This window comes from Acanthopagrus latus, chromosome 2 (assembly GCF_904848185.1).
Source record: "Acanthopagrus latus isolate v.2019 chromosome 2, fAcaLat1.1, whole genome shotgun sequence".
Classification (NCBI taxonomy): Eukaryota; Metazoa; Chordata; class Actinopteri; order Spariformes; family Sparidae; genus Acanthopagrus; species Acanthopagrus latus.
The window spans coordinates 11539309-11565245 of NC_051040.1; the positions used below are offsets into that span (position 1 = coordinate 11539309).

Here is a 25937-nt window from a genome sequence, read left to right on the forward strand (position 1 = left end):
GTAGTTCCTGCTATATGCTTACTGAGATGGGGTTAGGTTGCAGATTGCAACCAAATTAATATGGTTGCAATCTGCAACCTAACCCGTACATGACACTAAATCTTACACAGTGGTCCTTTAAATACCATAACAGTATGTAAATAGACATGATTGCTCCCAAAAAATCAGGTCAATTCAAAATACATTTTATTTATGTCACTCAAACTCACAAATCCTAATTTTCCTCAGGGGGGTTAATCAAATGTGCATTATATAACACCATCTGTCCTTATACACTCTTTAAAGTGAAGGAGAAGTCCCACAAGAAAAAAAAAAAATCATATAGCCATTGAGGAGGGGTCTCCCAGGATGTACAGACATGTAATACCATGGTGTACAATACAGCATATGCATGCAATAAAAAAGGACATACCTGAATTGTCCTGTTAACAATCTATTATGTAAAATCATATCATGATATCAGTACAATGCCTTTTTCCACAATATTGATTTAAGTATTCATAATGATGTATCCTTCCCCATAATGTGCTTTTTTGTATTCTTCTCTGGCTTCAGTAAGATGATATAACATTTTGGAATAAAAATACAAATGAGCAGTCCAAAACTTGAAGCCAGAATAGCAAATATCTCTACAGCAACACTGAACTTTCCAGGAGAGCTGACATATGCTGGGATAAAAGTGATCCATACTGCACAGAATATTAACATGCTAAAGGTGATAAATTTGGCTTCATTGAAATTATCAGGCAGTTTCCGAGCCAGAAAAGCAAGAATAAAACACAACATCGCCAGAAGTCCAATGTACCCAAGTACAGCCCAAAACCCTACAGTTGACCCCATGTCGCACTCTAAGATGATTTTGTCCTTGAACTTTTTAATATTCTTAAAGGGAAAAGGAGGAGAAATTGTTAACCAGAGGATGCAAATGACAACTTGTATAAGAGTGAAACCCAGAACAGTAAGTTTCTGCTGTGTAGGCCCAAACCATTTCATCACATCACTACCTGGGAGTGTGGCCCTGAAGGCCATTAACACCACTATTGTTTTCCCCAGAACACAAGAGATACAGAGGACAAAGGTGATGCCGAATGCTGTGTGTCGCAGCATGCAGGACCACTCAGAGGGTCGGCCCATGAAGGTCAGAGAACACAGGAAACACAGACTCAAGGAAAAGAGCAGCAGGAAGCTCAGCTCAGAGTTGTTGGCTCTGACAACAGGAGTCTGTCTGTATCTGAAGAAAATGAACGCCACAACAGCAGTCGTGCATGTTCCAAACAAGGACGCTGCAGTCAGCAGTGCTCCCATAATCCCGTCATATGAGAGGAACTCTGCCTCCTTCTTTACACAGGCATCTCTTCCCTCATTTGACCAGAACTCAGGGTCACATCGCACACAGGTGATAGAATCTGAAAAATAGCATAAAATCACAAGTTAGATTTTGTTCAACATTGAGTCTGTGTTGAATCTCTATTATGTGTAACACACAGTCACTGAAATATTTTCCAGATAATAATTGAATAACCATTGTGACCAGAAAACTATCCCTGCATAAGGGCAGAGCATTGTGCTCTGTGTGCGCAAATGTAGTTCTGTGAGCACGGGGCTGCAAAAAGCAGAAGCTTGACACTAATAGGCACACCAACAAGAAGTCAACTCTTGAGATTTTGGTGGCAGTGATGGGATAGACGGTGGATTATTTTATGCTGTTGCATAAATTTAACAATAATGCTGATTTTGCTCTGCTGTCAGTCTGGACAATGACATCATTACTTTTTAATTTCAGCGAAAACAGAAAGGTGAACAGCTCTGACTTCCAGGGTGTTTATTTGCTGACCTACCCAATGGTCAACAGCACCCCAGCATACTGGGGATACGTCTGTGAAGACCAGTTGTCCACACACACACACGCACACACACACACACACACACACACACACACACACACACACACACACACACACACACACACACACACACACACAGACACTCAATAAGATAATATAACATTTTGGAATAAAAATACAAATGAGCAGTCCAAAACTTGAAGCCAGAATAGCAAATATCTCTACAGCAACACTGAACTTCACAGGAGGGCTGACATACGCTGGGATAAAAGTGATTCATACAGCGCAGAATATCAGCATGCCAAAGGTGATACATTTGGCTTCATTCAAATTATCAGGCAGTTTCCGAGCCAGAAAAGCGAAAACAAAACACAACATTGCCAGAAGTCCTATGTACCCAAGTACAGCCCAAAACCCTGCAGTTGACCCCATGTCGCACTTTAAAGTGATTTGTCCTTGAACTTTTTAATATTCTTAAGGGAAAAGGAAATTGTTAACCAGAGGACACAAATGACAACTTGTATAAGAGTGAAACCCAGAACACTGAGTTTCTGCTGTGCAGGCCTAAACTATTTCATCACATCACTACCTGGAAGTGTGGCCCAGAAGGCCATTAACACCACTATTGTTTTCCCCAAAACACAAGAGATACAGAGGACAAAGGTCACACACACACACACACACACACACACACACACACACACACACACACACACACACACACACAGACTTGCCCTGTAGCACTACATCCATCCAACTTTCCATCAAGCCACCCATCCATCCATTGTCTTCAGACATGTATAATCACTCCAGCAGGTCCAGGGTCTGGCCCAAAGTCTCTTCGCAGTTTGTCATGCCAACGGAACACCAACAAAGTGGGGCATCCAGGAGGCATCCTAATCAGATCCCCCAACCACCTCAGCTGGCTCCTTTTGACACTAAGGAATAGTGGCTTTACTCCAAGCTCTGTGCAGATGTCTGAGCTCCTCACCCTCTCTCTATGGCTGGGCCCAGCCACGCTACAGAGGGCAAGACCCTGATGTTCTTTAAACTCATTCACTTGTGGTTGGCAATCACCCCCCTCGCAGACACAGCAATCTACTGTTTTCTAGCAGGGAACCATGGCGTCAGACTTAGAGGGGCTGACCCTAATCCTCACTGCTTCATACGCTGCTGCACACATCCTCAGTGCCTGCTGGACATCATACACTGATGAAACCACATCATCTGTATAAAGCAGAGCAACAATTCTGATGTTATGTAGTTGGAGTCCAACCCAAACTAGAAACATGCTTGAACTAGTGCTGAGTATGAAGCTCTCACTGAGGTTATAATAGGACTGGATAGCCCATATCACTAGGCCCAGTACCCCATACTCATGCAGTGCCCCCCTCAGTACTCGCTTGGGGACACAGTTGCAGGCCCTCTCCAAGTCTACAAAACACATGTAGATAGACAGGCAATCTCCCATGACCCCAACAAGAGAATAGCTTCAATGTGCTCCAAAAATATAAAACATTGCCTGATAGGACAGTTGACAAAGATAGAAGGACACAATTGTCCAAGTATTGACCACAGAGGTCTGCATAGCCATAGCTTTGTGCAGCTTACTAAGCAAGCCAACAAACAACAAACAAATACAAAAAATAAATAAAAAAATGTCAGGGAAAATGGCCTTGCCAAGAATGGAGCTCAAAAGAGAAACCAATGAAGAGAGGGCTCGATCCATCAGGGGGAGTGATGCGAAGTCAACTCACTTCTTACCTTGCATTTTGGAGAATCTTCTACACAATGCAGACAATTTTATTTGGCACTGGTATCTCAAAATGCAAATCAGGTTTTTTATAATCAATAAGGAGGAGCACTTGCAATGGTGTTTTATGAATCCTCACATCCTAGTGAAGGGCTGATTGCATTCTGGCGCCGTGCCAGATCTCCAGCGTACCGGCATGACTGCGAAAGAGAGATCTAACATACAGTTCTCTGAATCTAACAGAGGCACAACTGTCACTCAATCACACTAATGATAGGTCTACTAGCCAATCAGAAATATGGTGGGGGCAGGCCTAGGTCAAACAAACTGATCCAGAGAGCAGTCGGTCCACTCCTCTGAATCAATTCAAGCAAGCAGTGGCCCCCGACCATCTGCTGTCCCTCACTGGACACCTCTCGGTCTCCGCAAATTGAATCGAATCGTTAGGTTCTTAACAATACTCAACCCAAGAGATGGGTAACGATGGAAAGCCCTTTGGGAGCCGGTGATACTGTAATGTTGGCTCACATTGGGTTTGTTTATCTCATGTCTGAATGTTGTCCATTTATTTCCACAAAATTCACCAGAATCTATCATTTAAGAGGCTGTGTTTCAAAAATTTCTCCCAGGGAAACAACCCCTTGACGATACTGTAGCTCTGACATTGTTTCTTATCAAGAACAAGAAAAGCTGTAGCTCTGCCCATAGGTGCTACGGTTTGTAGGTACAGCAGGAGGGAGGGGGAGGGTCCTGGACCTCTGGCACACCCCCTCCCCCTTCACGTACACCCCCGTCGGCATGAAAAAAGTTTTCAGGCTCAGGCTTTGCAATCACCCCTGCTAGTGTGTAAAGGAGCAATATCGCAGGTCCTTCCTTCCTGCTGCTTTTAGACTTAACAACCAGCACTGCTCACAGTAGACCCCCAGCACACACCAAATCGACTTCAGAATGTGAAACCTAAATCCCAATAAGCAGTTTCTTTGCCTCAATATGCAGTGGTGTAAATAGTATTGTCAGTGTGTCATACTGTAAATGTTTTTAGAGTCTTTGTGTCTCATTTATATTGTTTATATTGTTTTTACTGTGTCTTTTTGACTTATTTATTACTAATGTTTAAACTTTCTATTTTTCCTGTCCCCTTGGCTATTTCCAGTCTCCCCATTGTGGGACGACTACAGGATTGTCTTATCTTATCTTAAATGGCAGGTTAATATGCTGCTGCCATTTGCCCTTACCAACAGGGTAATTGATTGTCTTTAAAGGAGAACACAGTTTCTGCATGTTCTTTCTCTGACAAAGCCATTTCTCTGAAGCAATTCAGAAAAAAGAGGAACCCCTTTGATTCACTACAAAAAGGCTAGAATTGGACATGCTTAAGTTGTGAAAAGAAAGCTGCATCTAAACACAAAATCCTCAAAACTCAGATCAAACTCTCGAACTAGGCGCTGCTGATCAAATATGGATCAGGATTCTGTAAATGCATTGCCTATACCTCACATAAAATGTTTAAGGAAATATTTCAGGGTTACTGTTGTGCTGTAATACCAGAATGTTTGTGACCAGGCAGCTGCCATTTTGTGCCATACTTAAACTGAACTCAGATCTAACTGTTAAATTCTGTTTGATTATTTTCTTACATTGCACATTTCTTTATTCCTCATTTATTTCTGGCTGTTTCTACCACCTTGAGTGCAGACACAGAGGAGAGAGTGGGGCTCATATGCACTGACAAGGACCAGACCAGTGCTCCGAACAAAGAACTGACAAACTTGTATTACAAAACACACAGCTGGAATGTGATGTCATTATCTGCTCAGCATGCCATTCCTCCACTGTATCTTCACAAGGAAAATCACCTTCTAGCTGTATTAATTGTCAAATCTGACACATTTTTGTTGAAAAATTAAACATGACAACTTTAAAAAAATAAAATTAATAAATCTTGCGCCAATATTACTACACCTGTGGTGTTGCTGATTTCTCCCTCTGCGCAACTTAAACAGTCATAGCAGCAGACAGGCTTTCCTTTCTTCAGAACTTTTCGGGTTCCTGGGGGACATTTCTCACTGCAAACTGACAACGGCACCTGCATGAACAAGATGACTGATGAGAAAAATGTATGTGCATTACTTTGTAAAGTATTTGTTACTAAACCTGATGTATCAAAGCCTAATGTTATGCAACACAAACAATAGTATATACAATTAGTGCAATTCAAATACACTGTTGTTTTTGATTAAGGTCATCACATGGGTGTTTTACCTGTAGTGAGTTCTGGGCCCAAACTAAAGACTTATTTTGTAGATTCAACTGTTTGTCTGCAGGTAAAGATGCATCATAAAGACCAACTGTGATGAAGTCCACAATTCCATTTTCTGTTGGCTGCCAGTTTATAATTTCATACTTTGCTGCTGGGTCTCCATTCTCATTAAAGTAAACATCATCACCTTCTTTTGTTTTGAACCAAACTGTTTTGATGTGCTGTAAGATCTAGAAAGATTTGGTATGTATCAATGTAATGTGAATGTAACGTGGCCCACAAATATTTTAAAGGCATATTATCTCAGACTGCGACAATGTTTTTTTTTTTGTTTGTTTGTTTTTTTTCAAAATTCTGTAGTTTCAAGTGTTTTCCTACTCAATTAATGTGACTTCATGTAAAGAAAAAAAGAAATAAACAAATGAAATATTTAGTGTTCAACTCACTGTGAATGGATCTAGCTGCACCTTGTTGTCACATGTTTTATTACATCTGAGAATATTATGAAGTGCATGAGCCACAGCATACACTCCTTTATAAACATTGTAAAAGATAGGCATGAGTGACATATCAGTGAAGCTGTTTTGCACTTCAGTCACATCTTCATGTCCAGTACATTCTCTCTGGTTCTCTGCTGATGAGTTTGACTGTTTGAACTCACAGCTGAATAATGTCTCCCACAACTCTATAAACAATTCATTACTAGATGAGTTGAGCAGCTTCACATCCAACATGAACTCTCTCATGCCACTGACATGTGCTTTGGGGATGGACAGGCCTATGGCACCATCCAGAATGTGATGCCTGTCCATAGCTGCAGTTTGGGAATCAAAGATCCAGGCCTCAGTACCTACCCATTGATACCCAGTCAAGTTGTGGTGAGAAAGCTTGTGTATTACCACATACAAATCAGAGGGAGAGAGGAATGTGACAATCACCTTTGACGTGGAAGCCTTGATAATGTCAACTATTTGTTGTAATTTGTCTGGTGGATCTGTTCTGAAGACAGAAACGGAGTACTCCAGACAGATACCCAGCTGCTGGGCAGTTTCTATGAATGTCGCCATGCCATTATTGCCATAACCATCATTTGATCTAATAGCTCCAACCCAAGTCCATCCAAAGTACTTGACCAGCTGGGCCAGAGCTCTGCTCTGGTAGTAGTCACTGGGTATTGTTCTGAGGAATGATGGGTACTTGGTTTTATCACTAAGGCAAGCACAAGTAGCAAAGTGACTGATCTAAAAGTGCAAAAAGAAAGTATCCCAATGAGCACATAAAATACTACAGTTATTTTAAAACCCCTTTATTCTCTGACCAGCTGAAGGAATTACAGAATAATAATTCATATTCACAATGATCGCTCATTTTAACTAATCTTACCCACCAGTGGGATATGAAAGGGTCCAATGACAGTAGCTATGGCCATGCAAGGAGAAGATGAGGTCTCTCCCATAATGGCCTGCACTTGGGCAGTTGTGGTACATGGTGCCTCAGAGGGTGCAAATACTTCTTCATTACCATTAGCCAGGGCCAGTGCAACCCTCACACCTCTAGCAATGGAGCTACAGGCATCGTGGATCTTATATCCCAGAGTTATGCCAGGCAGTAGGTCAGTGCTGTTATTAATCTCCTCTATTGCAAAGAGCATAGCCTGGGTATATTGGAACCCTCTGAAGTTTAATCTTGAAAGGACAGTTCTAATTAGTTAGAATTGTAGCCTATCTATCATTGCAATTAAACAATAGCAACAGCAAAATGTGATGGTAATTCTACAAACATATATATATATATATATATATATATATATATATATATATATATATATATATATATATATATATATATATATATATATATATATATATATATATATATATATATATATATATATATATTGAATACTTAATTTGATTAGTCCTTTGTAACTGCTTTGTATATTTACTTAATCATTCACAAATATTTTAAATCTACATAGATTTCCATAGAAGTATTTACCTGGTGCATTGCAGCGGCAATGGTTTTTCCATGTAATCATCCTGACTCTCTTTCCAGCTGCTGTGAAAAGAGAAGATCCCCCCCAGCACAAAGTCCCCAACCTTAGATAACTGTGGCTGCTCAGGATCCCCTCTCTGTCTGCATGCCAGCTGCTCAGCCTGAGAGACTGACACCACCACCAATAGCAGTAAGAGTGCCTGGCCCTTCTCTGACCACCTTCGTATGGACATCATATTGTCTAAAGAGATCTATACCACTGGGTAACATTGCATGTTCCTCACTGTATGTTGAAAGCTTCCACTGGTATTTATACATGTCAGAGCAACATAAAACATAACAAATGAACAGTCACGTTTTATCTCAGTGGACATGCAAGGTGGATGGAGAGGAGGGAGGTGCCCAAACAAAAAAACATCCTTGAGTTCTTATTTCAGACGTCTTTTTTGTATATCCTGTCAGATATGAATATCAAGTTATGCTTTATAAATCATTTTCCCCTTTATAAATGCACTATTGCAGTGCTTGTTCAAAATGTGTCTGCTTGCTCGTCCTCTGGTATTCCTGCTTGCAGATTTCTTGAGAATGACTCATCAAAACTACTTCACACCAAACAATGACTTTGCAGGGTTTTCAAAATGTAACATTAACATTAAAACGCACATAGCGCCCCTCTCCTGTTCTGACAATTAAGAGGGGTAGCTATCCTGAGTTCTTTAAATTAAGTGTTATCTTTAACAATAAGTGTGTTCTAGTAAGACCCACTCTATTTTAGTCAAACACAGAACTAAAATAAATGTTCACCTTTTAGTCCAGAGCTAAAGCTATGCATTAAGCCTTGAATACAAATATCCATTAAAATGCAAATTGTATATATTTAGCTATTTACTTACACAAAATACATACATCTGTACACAATTATTAATAAACAAAGAAGTAGTTTTTAGTTCACTGTAATTACTTTTACTTCAATACACCAATTGTAACACCAGCAACGCCTCTTAGGACTTGCACCTAAAGAGTATATTCCTTTAACTTTAATTTCTCCCAGAGGGTTTCCCAAAAACAACCCATACACAGGTCAGTACGCAAGTGAATACAGGCACGATGTAAGGTAATTTAACAAACTTTATTTATTACTCACAATAAAACAATTTCTTTATCATGTTTGTAAAATAACACTTATATAGTTCCTTTTTTTATTTCCAACACATATGAAGTTCTGCCGTCACCATACCACACAGTGGTTCGATTAGGAAGTGCTACACCACCAATCAGAGAATCCAATGGCTCACACGGCCAACAGCCCACCTCTTTAGACTCTGCATGTTGAATTGGATCAGACAATGTCCACGTGGCACTGAAAGCTTCCAGCGCAGCTGAACACACCGAACATATTTGTTCCCGACCTCGTCCGAGTCTCCCCAAACGCTTCAGAAGTCCAATGGTTCGGCCGGTGTGTTCCTGCCTTTAAGCTTGGGGCACTGGTTACCTGTGTCCTGCACACATCAGTACTTGTAGCTGCTAGCAGCTACGGCGGCAGCAGCAGCGAACCGGACAGACTCTCTCTCACACACACACACACACACACACATCTCTGCGCAATGCGCCAACCTACAACAGAGGACTGTCAGCACAGCACCTTATAACCTCTTCTCATCATGAGACTGTGCTACATACCTGCAGAACGCACACACGGCATATACCGTGTCGGGATACTACAGCTCGGAGGAGCTGCAGGCCAGCCAGCACTCGCTTCGGCAGAGGAGGGCGAGCGACTAAACAACCAGTGGTGTATATGAACCGGTCCGCACTAGCTGCCGAGGACGCGGCTGCACTACAGTTGCCAGTAAAGGGCATTCCACCCATCTGCCATGATCATCATACCTGCTGCAAAATAAACAGACTAAGGGACACGAGAAATGAAATAGAGAGAACAGAGCTGCCGCCATCACCGATGGCGCGCTGAGCCGGATGAATAGGCTAGCGATAGCCGCATTAGCTTCCTGTTGCATATCGGTGGCTCAGTCCGAGTTCTCTGAATTAACTTTACATAACACAACTACACTGCTGTACAATATTTCTGTGAGATTCACTTGTCATTCATCTACAAACATTTACAGCAGTAATGCTTAACTAGATGTGTTGTCCAGGTAAAACTATAGCTGTGTGGAGCATAGCTCAACTTGTCGTCTCACTGTTGTTTTCATCACTTCCTCTCAACCTTTCAACATGACCCTTCAACTTACATCTCATTGGCTCAGAAAATAAATGTAATGCAAAACTATACATTAGGCTTCCTATTCTTAAAACATTTCCAGCATTATGATCTCAGTATTTAAGAAAACAAAATACATTTTACCTCATGTAAACAACTCTCTGTAGAGGGGTTATTTTAGATCCCACACATGACCCACCCTAATCTGCCTCTTTTTGGCTACTTCCTGCCTGTTAAATAATGTGCATGTGCAACTTCACTAACTTCACTGACCCCCAGATAAAAGTGTGAATCCAAAGATTAGCATGATAACACATATTTAACTTATTTTTGGAACATAACAAATGACTCTTGACATTTTGGTCACAAATGGGACACAGATTAAGGTCTCTGTAGGAAAACTCATGACCAGTGAGCCATTCAACCACCTCAACTTTTTTTTTTTTTTTTTTCTCACTTTTTTTCTCAACTGCACTGCAGGGGAGCTTTGTGAAGTGACATTAGAAAGGTCCCTCTCATGGAAAAATCAGCATAGGGCCCTTGATTATGATGCTGTACTTGAGATGTTGGGACTTACTCATTCTAACCCTAACCAAGTATCTTTGGTGGCTAAATTTGACCTAATCATGATTTTTGTCACAAAGGTAACAGTCAAAATCTATGTGAAATGTTTGTCAGAAAGCTCTGTTTTGAAAGTCAAAATGATCATGCATTTTTACTATTCCTAACATGACATCAGCTAGTACTAACTGATGCTTGAGGGGCAAGTAGGACTGCAAAACTTGAAGCTTAAAGGCCACCAGCGAAACTGCCTTATTGATGAGTTGGGATTGAGAATATGTGGGTTATTTACGAATAGCGCTGGATGAAATTGGATAGATGAATCACAGTTGCAATCAGAATATCCTTTCCCTATTAGCAAAATCAAGAGGATCATCATCAACATTAGCAAAGTACTGCGTGGGTCCTGGGGCTAGACCAATCAGCGCTACACTTCACTGCCACTTCACTTACCATTATGTTGAAAGCTATCATTCTTGAACTCAAGCATCAGGAACCCACACAAGACCAACAATGTCAGGCCAAAGATGTTTTTCTCTTTAAAAATGTTGATTTTACACTTTGATCAAAATTTTATAGCAATAAGCAAATAAGAAAATCTGTGTGTGACATTTACATTAATTTGCACTTAATCATACATTTTGGTTAGTATATCTATTGCATTGTATAAAAGTCTGTTTTCACTATTCTATGTCTTCAGTGAAGACAGGCTTGTACTTAACATTCTGGGTCTGTATTCACGGAGATTTTTATCTTAACGTTAGGAGTACTCCTAAATCGGACTAAAAGTTTTTTTTTTTATATAGGAGTCATTTCTTTAAAGTAATTCACAAAGCTGCTCAGAACTACTTTTAGTTATGAAAACATTGAACTCCTAAACTAGAAGTAACTCTCCGTTGCTATGGATGACGTCATTGTATAAGGACACACTTAGAAGTGGTGACAACGGTGATTGGTCGTTGAGTGACAGGGAAGCCCATTGAAAAGTCATTTAGGTTATGCAATGCATGAAGTGAAAATAAGGAAGTTGCCTACAAGTTGACCCCGCCCCCCCAACAAAACTGGTTCGGACAAAAATTACAAATTAGAAGACTGCGATGAAACATGTGAATTGCCAATAAAAGCGGCATTTGTTCGAAAAGCTGCATCAAACCACTCTCCATTAAAATTTGGGAATTGTGTGTTGATCCGGGCCATTTCGCAACACTGTCGAGCACTGTCCAGTTTTGTAACATGCGTCAAATACAATTTGTGTATTGATGGAATGCAAGTTTTTCCAATTGAAAAAAGCCCTATTCGCATGGGACTAGTATAACCTGGTGATCTCCAGTAATTTGTAATGTAATTTTTTGTGTTTTCCACACCTTTTTTCTGCCTTTTCCTGGTCGAAAATTATGGAGGCTGCGTTAGGAATCATTTTGGGCGCAAATTCAGGAGGCTCATCAGAAGAGCAAAATCTCAAAAACTGATTACATGCATGGCAGCATGCAGTAAGGAACATTTTTCCATCTTTCAACAGGCTCACCAGTTATTATATTAAAAATATCCATATCTAACCTTTGTGCTGCTCCAGCAAGGGCTGCGGTGCGATCAACCCGGGGGATAATGTCAGTAAATTCGAGTCAAAACACAGATTTTGCTTATCCTGTGCGAATGTATCGCACGAAACACAGACGTGGTGGGATAATTTCTAAATCACTTGAGGTCCCCAGGTAATACTAGTCCTGTGCAAAGAGCTGCAATCTCCCCATAGCATAATACCAAAGTGTTGCCAAACATTTTAATCTGATTATTGGATTGTTTTGGTTGGTTGGGGAAGTCATTGCATCCCTCACCAATTCAACCACAACTTAAATCCCTTCACAGTCCATCCGTCATTGTTTTAATAATTCCCTGTCATTTAGCGTCTTGAAATCATTTAGCTGTGACTAGGTCTTAGTGAGTTAGGAGTCCTCTGGACTACTTTTAAGGTCTCCCAGACTTAGGTGCTACTTTTAGGCCTAAAATGTTTTGTGAATAACTCTTATTTTCAAAAATACTAAAGTTACGACTGACACGGCCATTAGTTTTAGGAGTTGCTCCTAAATTCTCATGTTAGAAGCTACTTTTCGCCTCAAGATTCTTTGTGAATATGGACTCTGGTTAACAAATTGTTATGGAAAAATTCAACAGGCACGAGAATGTCCTTACCAACAGAGTACTTCATGCTTTCAGGATGACTTTGGTGCTCCCTTCCCCATCATATTCTTTTTCGTGTTCTTCTCTGGTTTCAGTAAGATAATATAACATTTGGGGATAAAAATACAAATGAGCAGTCCAAAACTTGAAGCCAGAATAGCAAATATCTCCACAGCTACACTGAACTTCCCAGGAGAGCTGACATATGCAGGGATAAAAGTGATCCATACTGCACAGAATATCAGCATGCTAAAGGTGATAAATTTGGCTTCATTGAAATTATCAGGCAATTTCCGAGCCAGAAAAGCAAGAATAAAACACAACATAGCCAAAAGTCCTATGTACCCAAGTACAGCCCAAAAGCCTACAGCTGAGCCCAGAGCACACTCTAAGATGATCTTATCCTTAAATGTTTTAAAATTCTTAAAGGGAAAAGGAGGAGAAATTGTTAACCAGAGGATACATATGATAACTTGTACAAGAGTGAAACCCAGAACACTGAGTTTCTGCTGTGCAGGCCCAAACCATTTCATCACATCACTACCTGGGAGTGTGGCCCTGAAGGCCATTAACACCACTATTGTTTTCCCCAGAACACAAGAGATACAGAGGACAAAGGTGATGCCGAATGCTGTGTGTCGCAGCATGCAGGACCACTCAGAGGGCCGGCCGATGAAGGTCAGAGAACACAGGAAACACAGAATCAAGGAGAAGAGCAGCAGAAAGCTCAGCTCAGAGTTGTTGGCCCTGACAACAGGAGTCTGTCTGTATCTGAAGAAAATGAACGCCACAACAGCAGTCATACATGTTCCAAAGAGAGAAGCTGCAGTGAGCAGTGTTCCCATAATCTCCTCATATGAGAGAAACTCTGCTTCCTTCTTTACACAGGCATCTCTTCTCTCATTTGACCAGTAGTCGGGGTGGCATCGCACACAGGTGATTGAATCTATGAAAAAGAATATTGAAACAGAGGACCAACAATGATTATTCCACACTTGTTTTCATTTAGTTCAAGTGGGTGGTCCAGTGAAATAAAATGAGCAACTTGCTAATGCTGAGCTGAGATCATGTCAGGTCAGTCATGTACAAAACGGGTCTCACATTTTAAAGTCCAAAGGGTCAAAGCTAAAGACATAGCTGATATCAGACTTATGTATCAGTATTTATTGCCGACATTTTATCTTGACGTATTGATTTGGTGAACATATTGTTTTTGGTTTGCTTAAAATAGTCATATGAACATGAAACGTATATGTTGATCTTTGAGCTTGCATTAAATATTACTACACCTGTAGCGTTGCTTATTTCTCCCTCTGCACATCTTAAACAGTCATAGCAGCACACAGGCTTTCCTTTCTGCAGAACCTTACGAGTTCCTGGTGGACATTTGTCATTGCAAACTGACAAAGGCACCTGCATAAATAAATAGACAAGGACACTTTGACCTTTTGCTGATTTTGCAAGAACGAATCAATAACTTGAAGCATCAAACCCAAACATTGTAATACAGTGACAGCAGCTGAAAACATATGCATTAAAAACTGAGAACAAAACAATTGTCATTTGCAATAACAGTGATCACATGGTATAGTAACTGTGGTGATGATAACTTTTCAAATTTGACAACTTAATTAGATTTTCAATCACAAGTCCAATGATTACATGAAAACGTACCTGTTGTAAGTTCTGTGCCCAAACTAAAGACTCATTTTGCAGAGTCAGCTGTTTGTCTGCAGGTAAAGAAGCATCGTAAAGACCAACTCTGACAAAGTCCACCATGCCATTTTCATTTCGCTGCCAGTTCATAATTTCGTATTTGGCTGCTGGGTCTCCATTCTCATTAAAGTAAACTTCATCTCCTTCCTTTGTTGTGAACCGAATCTTTCTTATATGCTGCAAAATCTACAACAACACAAAAAGTAAAACAAGATATGTATCAATGAAGGGCATTATTGAAAAAATGCTATGCAGTTCAGCTCTGTCAACATGACAAACACGATTTATTTCCCCAGTTTATGAACAATTGCTCTGTAAGTGTGACCTAACATAAAAGCAATGAACTAACTTAACTCACCGTAAATGGATCTAGCTGCACCTTGTTGTTACATGTTTTATTACATCTGAGAATATTATGAAGTGCATGAGCCACAGCATACACTCCTTTATAAACATTGTAAAAGATAGGCATGAGTGACATATCAGTGAATGTGTTTTGCACTCCAGTCACATCCTCATTTCCAGTACATTCTGTCTGATTCTCTTCTGACGACTTTGATTTGTTCAACCTACAGCTAAATAATGTTTCCCAAAACTCTGTAAAAAATTCATTACTAGATGACCTGAGTGACTTCACATTCAAAATAAACTCTGTCATGCCACTGACATGTGCTTTGGGGATGGATAGGCCAATGGCACCATCCAGAATGTGATGCCTGTCCATTGCTGCAATTCTGGAATCAGAGTTCCAACCCTCAGTGCCGACCCACTGGTACCCAGTCAAGTTGTGGTGAGACAGCTCCTGTAGTAGCACATCCATATCCATATGTGAGAGGAAACCTACAATCACCTTGGAAGTGGAACCTTTCATAATGTCAATTATCTTTTGTATTTTGTCTGGTGCATCTGTTCTGAAGAAAGGCACAGAGTATTCCAGACAGATACCCAGCTGCTGGGCAGTTTCTGTAAATATGGCCATGCCATCATTGCCATAATCATCATTTGATCTAATAGCTCCAACCCAAGTCCAACCAAAGTAGTAGACCAACTGGGCCAGGGCTCTGCTCTGGTAGTAGTCACTGGGTATTGTTCTGAGGAATGATGGGTACTTGGTTTTATCACTGAGACAAGCACAAGTAGCAAAGTGGCTGATCTAAAAGAAATAAAAATATGGATATTCTGACATCAGTATTTTACACAAATATTTACATACAATTACAATTATTTGCAAAAGATAATAATAATAATAATAATAATAATAATAATAATAATAATAATAATAATATCAAAAAACACTTGGTTTAGACCAGATGCAAGAATTACAAAATAATAACTTTCATTCATATATATAATTCCATTTTAACTATTCTTACCCACCAGTGGTATATGAAAGGGTCCGATTACAGTAGATATGGCCATGCAAGGAGAGGAAGAGGTCACTCCCAAAAGAGCCTGCACATTGACTGGTCGGGTACATGGTACATCGGAGGGTGCAAATACCATTTCATTACCAGTAGTTGAGGCCAATGCAACAGTTAAAACTCTTCCAATGGAGCCACATACATCATAGATCTTATATCCCAGAGAGATGCCTGGTAGAATGTGTGTGCTATTATTAATCTCCGCTATGGCAAAGAGCATAGCCTGGGCATATTGAAACCCTCTGAAATTCAGACTAAATTCAGACAGTTATACTTAAAGTAAATATTTTTGAAATTGCAACCAATTTCTGCTTGAAAATAAAAGATTGGCATACAAAATCAAACTATTTAATGGTATTAATGCACAATATTCTCATCTCTTATCTCATAGTTTACTACTCAGTTTGATGACAGTGTACCTATTTTGTATCCGCAGGAATTAAATATTCTAAATCTAAATAAATGTCTTTGGTCTGATTTACCTGGTGCATTGCAGTGGCAATGGTTTGTCTATGTAGGTGTCTTTTCTATCTTTCCAGCGGCTGTGGAAAGAGAAGATTCCGCCCAACACAATATCCCCATCCTTAGATAGCTGTGGATTCTCAGGATCCCCTCTCCGCCTGCACAACAGCTCATCAGCCTGAGTGACAGACACCACCAACAATAAGTGCAGGAGCGCCCAACCCTTTTCTTGCCACCTCTGTATGGACGTCATAACATCTGAGAAAACTGAAGTACCTTACTGTTAATCCAAAGGATGCACTGGTATTTATTCATTTTGAAGTTGCGTATATCGTAGAACAGTGATGTAGACCTCTGAGGTGGGGTGAGAGGAGGAAAGTGCCCAAACAACAAATGATTTGTGGCTGTTGACCTTTTTTAAACCATATGTTTTATCAGATACCAATTTTCTATTTTTTGTTCATAAGCACAAACTCATGTTTATTAATTAATTATAAAATCAATGTAACACTGAACAACAACACAGAATAAGAGTGAAACTTTCAAGGTTAACTTAACGGCCTACTGATTTATTTATTTTGTTTCTTAAAATGTATTTTATTTATGTTCTTTTTGCCATTTGATAGCTTTGCAACAGGCTTTATGAAGAACAATTCAATGTAGCAATCATAAAGGCAATTAATGTTTGAGCGTTTTTACACATCAAGCCAAGGCCTTAGGCACTGAAGTTAAATTGGGAGTAAATCATTTTAAAGTGCATCCATCCAAATTTATTGCCACTGTAATGTATGCTCTCCTCCTTTTCTCTGGTCATATTTTGCTCTTCTACCTTTTGATAGCAATTCAGCATAACAATGCAAGATGAGAACCCTTCATAAAATTTTACTTTTGCACACATAGAACTGCAGTACACAACTAACTAAAACTGTAATAGAAAAATAAAAGCTGCAAGCAGCAATGAACAGGCCCTCGCAGTCCACGCGCATCGTGGGCATGCTCCGTACCCAGTCCCATTGCCCAGTTATTGCGTACACATCTCTTAACTGACCGTGTTTCGGATAATGCAGAAATGTAATTTCTTGTGTCCAACATGTGGTGCTGTGACTATGACTGTATATTTGTCTATGCGTTCAGGGCTGGACTCTTATCAGACATGTAAAGTTTGGTCCAGATAGGGATGAGGAAGTTGTTCCTTTATAATTTGGTGGCCTGCTCCTGCCGCTATTAAATAACGTACGCTAAAGTCAGAAGAACTCCCTGCAGTTTGCAGGGTGATGATACTGATACTGAGGATGATACTGAGGATGATACTGAGTGAATTGATGAGTGAGTGAATATGGAATTTCCAGTGTCAAACAAATGGGATTGCATGTGCAACCCAGAAATCACATGTGAAACCCATAGGGATTACATGTGAAACCCTGTAAATACTTGTGTTAAACCCATGTAAATTCCTATGGAAAACCTATAGGATTAAATGTGATACTCATGGGATTGCATGTTAAATATATCAAAAATTCATCAACCAGGCCTCTCTGATTACTGTATAAAAACACATACTGTATGTCTAACTTTATTCGCTGATTTCACACTGGATCATATTATATGGATTAAATGTTTTCTGGTTTTTACTCCAATGTCTTCTGGCTGGTCTGCCTGAGCCCTCTGTAATATGTAGAGTTTGTGATGTAGATGGCTGTACTTGCAGCTAAATATCCACTAACAGCAGCCAACTAAAACAGGCTCCAAGTGATCATGGCAGGTGTCGGTACCAAACACAATCTCTAAGACCAACTGCAGCCACTTTGACAAGGAAATTCAGAAGGGAGGTGGTTTACAGAGTTAAGCTGCTGTTACAAGTTTGCTCTATCCTGTAACAAAATAAGAAACTTTACCTTGATGGGCTATTAGAGGGACACAAAGATCACTTTGAAGGGCTTTAGTTAGGCCAAATTACAAATTAACAAAATGTGCAAATCTGTAATGAGTATCATTAGTCTGAGGAGTGGATGGGTGAGTGAGTGTGTCATATGGTGTGTGTAAAAGTAAGAATGCATGCATAATATGCATGTGATAAGCTGGACATTCCATGGGGTCTGTCTTGGTGAAGGACAAAGAACTTGAGCATGGTCTGCAGTCATCTTAAATGCAGGTGAGCCAGGTGGTATAGGTGTACCACATCTTCACTGACAAGTCACTCTACTCCATATTTAGAGGAAATATGCAAATAGCATTCCACTATCCATTTCATGGGGACTTACCCATGTACCCATGTAAAAGCCATGTGGACCCCATGTAAACATGTCAACATTATGTAAAACTCATGTAAAATCCTTTAGACAGAAGTATGTGTGGGAGAGTACAAAAAGTGTCTATAAAATGTTTTTTCTTCCAATTAAACACAGATGAAAACTTTGACTGTGAAACTGTCAAGTTAGATGATTAAAAGTTTTACATGGGTTTAACATGGCAAAATAGTAGAATATTTATAGTTTTCTTCTCTCTCTCTCTCTCTCTTTCTCTCTCTCTCTCTCTCTCTCTCTCTCTCTCTCTCTCTCTCTATGCAAAATAACATATTATTCAGGATGATTTTGGTGCTCCCTTCCCCATCATGTTCTTTTTTGTATTCTTCTCTGGTTTCAGTAAGATAATGTAACATTTTGGAATAAAAATACAAATGAGCAGTCCAAAACTTGAAGCCAGAATAGCAAATATCTCCACAGCTACACTGAACTTCCCAGGAGAGCTGACATACGCTGGGATAAAAGTGATCCATACTGCACAGAATATCAGCATGCTAAAGGTGATAAATTTGGCTTCATTGAAATTATCAGGCAGTTTCCGTGCCAGAAAAGCAAGAATGAAACATAACATGGCCAGAAGTCCAATGTACCCAAGTACAGCCCAAAAGCCTACAGCTGAGCCCAGAGCGCACTCTAAGATGATTTTGTCCTTGAATATTTTAAAATTCTCAAATGGAAAAGGAGGAGAAATTGTTAACCAGAGGATACATATGATAACTTGTATAAGAGTGAAAGCCAGAACACTGAGTTTCTGCTGTGCAGGCCCAAACCATTTCATCACATCACTACCTGGGAGTGTGGCCCTGAAGGCCATTAACACCACTATTGTTTTCCCCAGAACACAAGAGATACAGAGGACAAAGGTGATGCCGAATGCTGTGTGTCGCAGCATGCAGGACCACTCAGAGGGCCGGCCGATGAAGGTCAGAGAACACAGGAAACACAGAGTCAAGGAGAAGAGCAGCAGGAAGCTCAGCTCAGAGTTGTTGGCTCTGACAACAGGAGTCTGTCTGTATCTGAAGAAAATGAACGCCACAACAGCAGTCATGCATGTTCCAAAGAGAGAAGCTGCAGTGAGCAGTGCTCCCATAATCTCTTCATATGAGAGAAATTCTGCCTCCTTCTTTACACAGGCATCTCTTCTCTCATTTGACCAGAAGTCAGGGTGGCATTGCACACAGGTGATAGAATCTGAAAAAAATTGTATTGAATCAGAGGACCAAAGATAATGATTTCAGATTTGTTCTAACTTAGCTCAAGAAGGGTTTGAGACATGCAGCACTTTACTTTGATCATCAACAGAAGAGATTTTTATAAACATTTTACCTTCATATTTCACCAGAAAAACTGTTTACCTTGCCTTATTTGGTGTCTTTTTTTTTTCTTTTCATTTTGACATATTGTATTGACACAATGGACCTAAAACCACACAAACAACATAAAATCCGAGTAGGAAAAAGTTAAATTATTTATTGTGAAACCACAAAAATGTTTCACGAACCATTTTCATAACTGAGAATGCAAATATAAATTGTTGTTTTCTAAATTTATGCATGAGTTTATAGAAATTTACAAAGTTATACACAACTATTTACATGAAAATGCAGGCAATGCCTCAGTTTCCCTCTTTTCCCAGCTCAAAGATGAGCCACACGGTCTGCTCTACATTCAGTAAAAAGACTACACTACACACTAAACATTTTATACTACACACTAAATATACACTCCACACTTTTCAGAAAAAAGCACGGCATAAATTATTCATCATAAGTCTGGTTTTACTTTATTTAATTTAAAAACTGGTAAATAGTTTGAAGACCGCACTTTTGACACAAGTTGAGATGGAGACTCAGCGAGGCCAAATTTTGAATAGAAATTGACGTTACATTTTTAAATCTTATTTTATGTTAATATTGTGTTTTTCAAAAAAGGAGAAAAAAAACACTGTCACTGTCAGGACATTTTTTTACAGTTTAAGAGTGTGTCACAACCTCAACAGATCAGATGGAAACTATGTATGCTGAGGTAGATGAAACATACTGTGAACCTTTTTGTAATAGTAGCATGCTGACAATTGTTTTCTTCATATTGTTTGGTGCAGATAGATTTTGATTCGTAGCAACACATTATTACTTTTATAATTGATTTAATGATTAAAAATGTCTAGGTTTATGAATCACATTGATTGTACCAAATAATATACGGCTGCTGACAATGCCTGCTGCAATCCCTTCCTTCTCCTACTATGGATGTGAGGCCTGTGAATGGCTGGGATGAAAAAATCTGTCTGTTGCAATCTTTTTTAACAATTTTCTCACATGTTTATGTCAGAGTGAGACCCTTTTTATTGCAAGCCCAGATCACTTTTGCATGGTGTTTTTATTTGTTATGTATTGGACCAAGTTGACAAGTGATTTTAAATAGCTGGGACTGATTGCATCCCACGCCTACTGCTCAGGAGTGGTGGATAAGACCTCCGGCAGCTGTTAAAGGGAGACTGAAAACAGGTGACAGAAGACAGAAGCAATCGTGACACGAAACAGACAGCAGAGACTTTAAGCTTCCTGTGTGGGGGAAAAGAAGTGAACAAAGGAGTTTTCGCTGGGCACGGTTGCTGTAAAGGAGACGGCTGCACTGAACTAAAGAAAGAAAGATGGAACGAGATGCCGGACGGGCCGCCGAGCAGAGAACACCCACTAAGAAACGATAAGAAAAGGAAAGTGAACCACATGAGTTGATTAGGAGTATGAGAGCTGCTGTTGGTGTGTGTAACCACCACTGAAAGTATGTCCTTTGTTTGTTTCTTTCCACAGCGGTGGTGAGAGGAGGATGGCATGGTGGAGTACCACAGCCATCAGAGAGAGACTGACGGCCACAGGGGCCCCTGGGTGCCACCCTCCCCCCTAAGACTTGAGTACCTCCAATCTCCCCTTTTTCTTGTTACCCTCATGTTACGCATGACTTTATGTGTTTTACTGCATTTTTAATTGGTGTTTTTAATAGTTTAAAATAAACTATTTAAATTTGCTCAGTGCCTGTTTTTTTTTAACAGTGGAGTTATCATTGCTGGTATCATTAAGAACCTAACACTACAGTGGGACATTTACAAACTCTGAAAGTTGGGTCATTTTAAATACTTTTGTGTTACAATCACATTGGGATTTTAACACTGATAGGCATTTCCGAGACTGCATCAATTCATGCAGCTGATTTACGGCTTATGTATCAGTATTTTCTTTAGGACATTTTATCTTGATCTATATATATATTTTTTTCTTACATATTGTTTTTGGTTTTGCTTAAAATAGCAATATGAACATGACAATTTAAATGTTATTTGATCTGGCATCAAATATTACTATACCTGTGGCATTGCTTATTTCTCCATCGGCACATCTTAAGCAATCATAGCAGCAGACAGGCTTTCCTTTCTGCAGGACCTTGCGAGTTCCTGGTGGACATTTCTCACTGCAAACTGACAAAGGCACCTGCATGGACAAATAGACAATGACACTTTGACATGGTACTAATTTTGCAAGACTCAATCAACAATTTCAAGGATCGAACCCAGACATCATGATACAGCGACACCAGCTGAAAACATATGCATTAAAAATAAATAACAAGAAAATTGCCATTTCCAAATATAGTATTTACATGGAATCTTACCTGTAGTGAATTCTGGGCCCAAATTAAAGACTTATTTTGCAGAGTCAGTTGTTTCTCTGCAGGTAAAGATGCATCACAAAGACCGACTCTGACAAAGTCTACAGTAGCATTTTCTGTTGGCTGCCAGTTTATAATTTCATATTTTGCCACTGGGTCTCCATTCTCATCAAAGTAAACTTCATCTCCTTCCTTTGTTGTGAACCGAATCTTTCTTATGTGCTGTAAAATCTAAGAGGATAGGCACCAATGTAGGTCAATATCTGACAAATGTCTCAACAATATGAATGACTGCAGCAAAAACAATCAATATAGAAAACTTTCTTTGGTATTGAACTCACCGTAAAATGATCCAGCTGCACCTTGTTACATGTTTTATTACAGCTAAGAATATTATGAAGTGCATGGGCCATAGCATACACTCCTTTATAAACATTGTAAAAGAGAGGCATGAGTGTCATATCAGTATATGTGTTTTGCACTTCAGTCACATCCTCATGTCCTGTACATTCTCTCTGATTTTCAAATGATGAATTTAATTGCTTGAACGTACAGCTAAATAATTTCTCCCAAAACTCTGTAAACAATTCATTACTAGATGAATTGAGTGGCTTCACATCTAAAATGAACTCTCTCATGCCACTCACATGTGCATTGGGGATGAACAGGCCTATGGCACCATCCAGAATATGATGCTTATCCCAGGCTGCGGTTTGGAAATCAAAGATCCAGCTCTCAGTTCCCACCCACTGGTAGCCAGTCAAGTTGTGGTGAGACAGTTCCTCTATTATCACATATAAATCCATGGGGGAGAGGAAAGTGACAATCACCTTTGAAGTGGAAGCCTTGATAATGTCAACTATCTGCTGCAATTTTTCTGGTTGCTCTGTTCGAATGAAAGACACAGAGTACTCCAGACAGATACCCAGCTGCTGGGCAGTTTCTATGAACGTAGCCATACCATTATTACCATAATCATCATTTGTTCTAATAGCTCCAACCCAAGTCCACCCAAAGTAATTGACCAACTGTGCCAGGGCTCTGCTCTGGTAGTCATCACTGGGTATTGTTCTGAGGAATGATGGGTACTTAGTTTTATCACTCAGACAAGCACAAGTTGCAACATGGCCGATCTAAAAGACAAAATAAATAATATCCCAGATGATAAAATATTTACAATGCAGAATATGTCTGCTTTTATTGGACTGTTTGGAAGAAATAATGAATGATAATCAGATTGTGACAATTTAATTTATGCAAATCTTTACCCACCAGTGGTATATGAAAGGGTCCAAGAAGAGTAGATATTGCCATGCCAGGAGAGGAAGAGGTTGCCACAATATTAGCCTGCACTTGGGTACATGTTGTGTCAGAGGGTGTAAATGCCATTTCATCTCTAGTAATAGAGGCCAGTGCAACCCTCACACCTCTGGCAATGGAGAAACAATCATCATAGAACTTGTAGCCCAGAATAATGCCAGGCAGTATGTCTGTGCTGTTATTAATCTCCTCCATGGCAAAAAGCATAGCCTGGGCATACTGGAACCCTCTGAAATTCAAACTGGATGCAGACAGTTTTAAAGCATTGCAAATGCAACCAAGTTGAACAATGGAACAATATCACAGTAAATATATAAATTAAACCATTTGACAGATTGTTAAAACATAGGGAATATCAGTTTTTTTTTTAAATGTTTAAAGAGATTTTTAAAGAATTTGACAGACAGGGAATATATCTCATCATAAAACACATCTGTCAGTCATTGCTGTTAGGTATTTGAAATGTAAATAACATTTTTACAGTCTAATTTACCTGGTACATTGCAGTGGCTTTGGTTTCTGAATGTAGGTATCCTGTTTGGGTTTCCAACTTCTGTGGAAAGTGAAGAAACCCCCCAAAATAATGTCCCCATCCTTAAAAAGCAGCGGGTTCTCTGCATCCCCTCTCCGCCTGCACGCTGACTCTTGAGCTTGAGAGAAAGATATCACCATCACCAACAACAACTGTAAGAGAGCCAAACCCTTCTCTGGCTGCGTCTGAGTGGACGTCATCACATCTAACAGAGCTAAACCACTGTGTGGCAGCACAAAAGTTTACACATGTACTTATACATTTTGAATTTTGAAGGAAAAAAAAAGAAATGTGATGTCTGTCTATGTGTACATACAGAGTGAGCTGTGAGGAGGGAGGTCCCTGAAAAGAGAACCATTTTTTTGCCATTATTTTTTTCAGTATAAAAAAAAAAAAAAAAATGGTTGTGATGGTTGTGGAACCAGTATGGAATTCTGGATTAGGGTTATATACTCATATGTACTTAGTAGGTATAGTGGTCACAATCTATTTTAGTACAATAATTTAATTAATAATTTAATATGATGTTTGCTATTGCTCTCTAGATTCTTTAGACTCACTCTTGTTGTTACAGTGCTTGGTACGGGGCACAACCTAAAAGCATACAACGAGGCAGGAATAGAGTGAAGGAAGATTTATTGATACCTCACAATGAAATATGCAGGGGCAAGGTGTTGCGAAACTCAAGCTGGAAAGGAGGAGGGGGGAGGAGGGGTTGCTCACTGTGGCGATGGTGAACATGGTGGTGTGTGAATGTTCAAGTGAACTTGTGGCAGGGGTGTGGAGCCACTGGTAGTTGGGATTGCAGATGAACGCCGGTGGTAGGACCAAAGACAATTTGTTTTCGATGGGAAGACACAAAAATCTCTGATACAAGGATGTTACGAAGCGTCTTCAGGAGCCATATACCATTTCGATTTGACAAAGGTGGTGACTGCCAACCTGTTACAGGTGTACGTGTGTTGGCGCAACTCTGGTGAGGTGAAACTCCGCCCAGCCTCTCAGTGCACCTCTGCAAGCAGAACAAAACAGGAGCTCCTGAAACTGGTAGAATGTCATACAATCTTTGACAATTCCAATCTGGTTTTTGCCAAAAACTCAGCACAGAGACAGCGTGACTGAGAGTGTCTAATGACATTCTTATGCATGCTGACAAATGTGAAAGCTCCATCCTTATTGTTCTTGATCTGACTGCAGCCTTTCATACTATGCCATTTTACTGGATAGACTTCAGAACTGGGTTGGCATTTCTGGTACAGTCTTAAACTGGTCTCATTCCTATTTGACTAATAGAGTCTTCAAAGGCTGCATTAATAATCATGTTTCCTCTTCCGCTCCCCTGCTGTGTGGTGTCCCTCAGGGGTCGGTTCTTGGTCCAGTTTTATTCTTCATGTACATGCTGCCTCTGGGTCATTTGTTCAGCCGGTTCCCTGACATGTCATATCACTGTAATGCAGATGATACACAGATCTACTTTTCCGCAAAACCCAATAACCTGAATCAACTGAGTGCTTAGCTGCCATCAAAGACTGGATGTCTCTCGATTTTCTCCACTTAAATCCAGATAAAACTGAAACCATTTTATTTGGCCCTGACAAATTTGTCACTGTAGTTGATCAGTTTATTGGACCATTATGCACTAACATCAAACCCACTGTTAAGAATCTGGGTATCATCTTCGAGTAGCATATGACATTTGACCTACATG

General features: G+C 39.8%; 2 protein-coding genes across 2 annotated transcripts; both read right to left on the bottom strand.

Annotated features, from left to right (window-relative positions):
• Positions 1-498: 498 nt before the first annotated feature.
• LOC119008524 lies at positions 499-16661 on the bottom strand. Its single transcript, XM_037078916.1, has 12 exons — positions 16429-16661; positions 15903-16200; positions 14884-15678; positions 14484-14711; positions 14099-14222; positions 12852-13755; positions 7856-8071; positions 7245-7542; positions 6304-7098; positions 5860-6087; positions 5560-5683; positions 499-1406 (listed from the first exon to the last, which is right to left on the bottom strand). Exons 1-12 carry the CDS (start codon positions 16659-16661, stop codon positions 499-501), a joined length of 5151 nt encoding a protein of 1716 aa, XP_036934811.1.
• A 2327-nt stretch (positions 16662-18988) lies between these two features.
• Positions 18989-25540, bottom strand: LOC119008529 (extracellular calcium-sensing receptor-like). The gene is made up of 7 exons (XM_037078930.1): positions 25517-25540; positions 24191-24381; positions 23650-23938; positions 22719-23510; positions 22381-22608; positions 22076-22199; positions 18989-19902 (listed from the first exon to the last, which is right to left on the bottom strand). The coding sequence occupies exons 1-7, from the start codon at positions 25538-25540 to the stop codon at positions 18989-18991; spliced, it is 2562 nt and encodes an 853-aa protein (XP_036934825.1).
• Between the last annotated feature and the right edge of the window lie 397 nt (positions 25541-25937).

What these genes read in the sequence shown, in the direction of transcription:
- LOC119008524 (XM_037078916.1), bottom strand. Translation starts at nt 16,661, where the DNA reads ATGACGTCCATACAGAGGTGGCAAGAAAAGGGTTGGGCGCTCCTGCAC. An exon ending in GACCCTTTCATATACCACTG is followed by an intron (nt 15,679 to 15,902) that starts GTGGGTAAGAAT and finishes TATTTCTTTTAG; the next exon opens with ATCAGCCACTTTGCTACTTG. An exon ending in TGCAGCTAGATCCATTTACG is followed by an intron (nt 14,712 to 14,883) that starts GTGAGTTAAGTT and finishes GTGTTGTTGTAG; the next exon opens with ATTTTGCAGCATATAAGAAA.
- LOC119008529 (XM_037078930.1), bottom strand. Translation starts at nt 25,540, where the DNA reads ATGCAGCCTTTGAAGACTCTATTA. An exon ending in TGCAGCTGGATCATTTTACG is followed by an intron (nt 22,609 to 22,718) that starts GTGAGTTCAATA and finishes CTATCCTCTTAG; the next exon opens with ATTTTACAGCACATAAGAAA. An exon ending in GGGCCCAGAATTCACTACAG is followed by an intron (nt 22,200 to 22,380) that starts GTAAGATTCCAT and finishes TTGTCCATGCAG; the next exon opens with GTGCCTTTGTCAGTTTGCAG.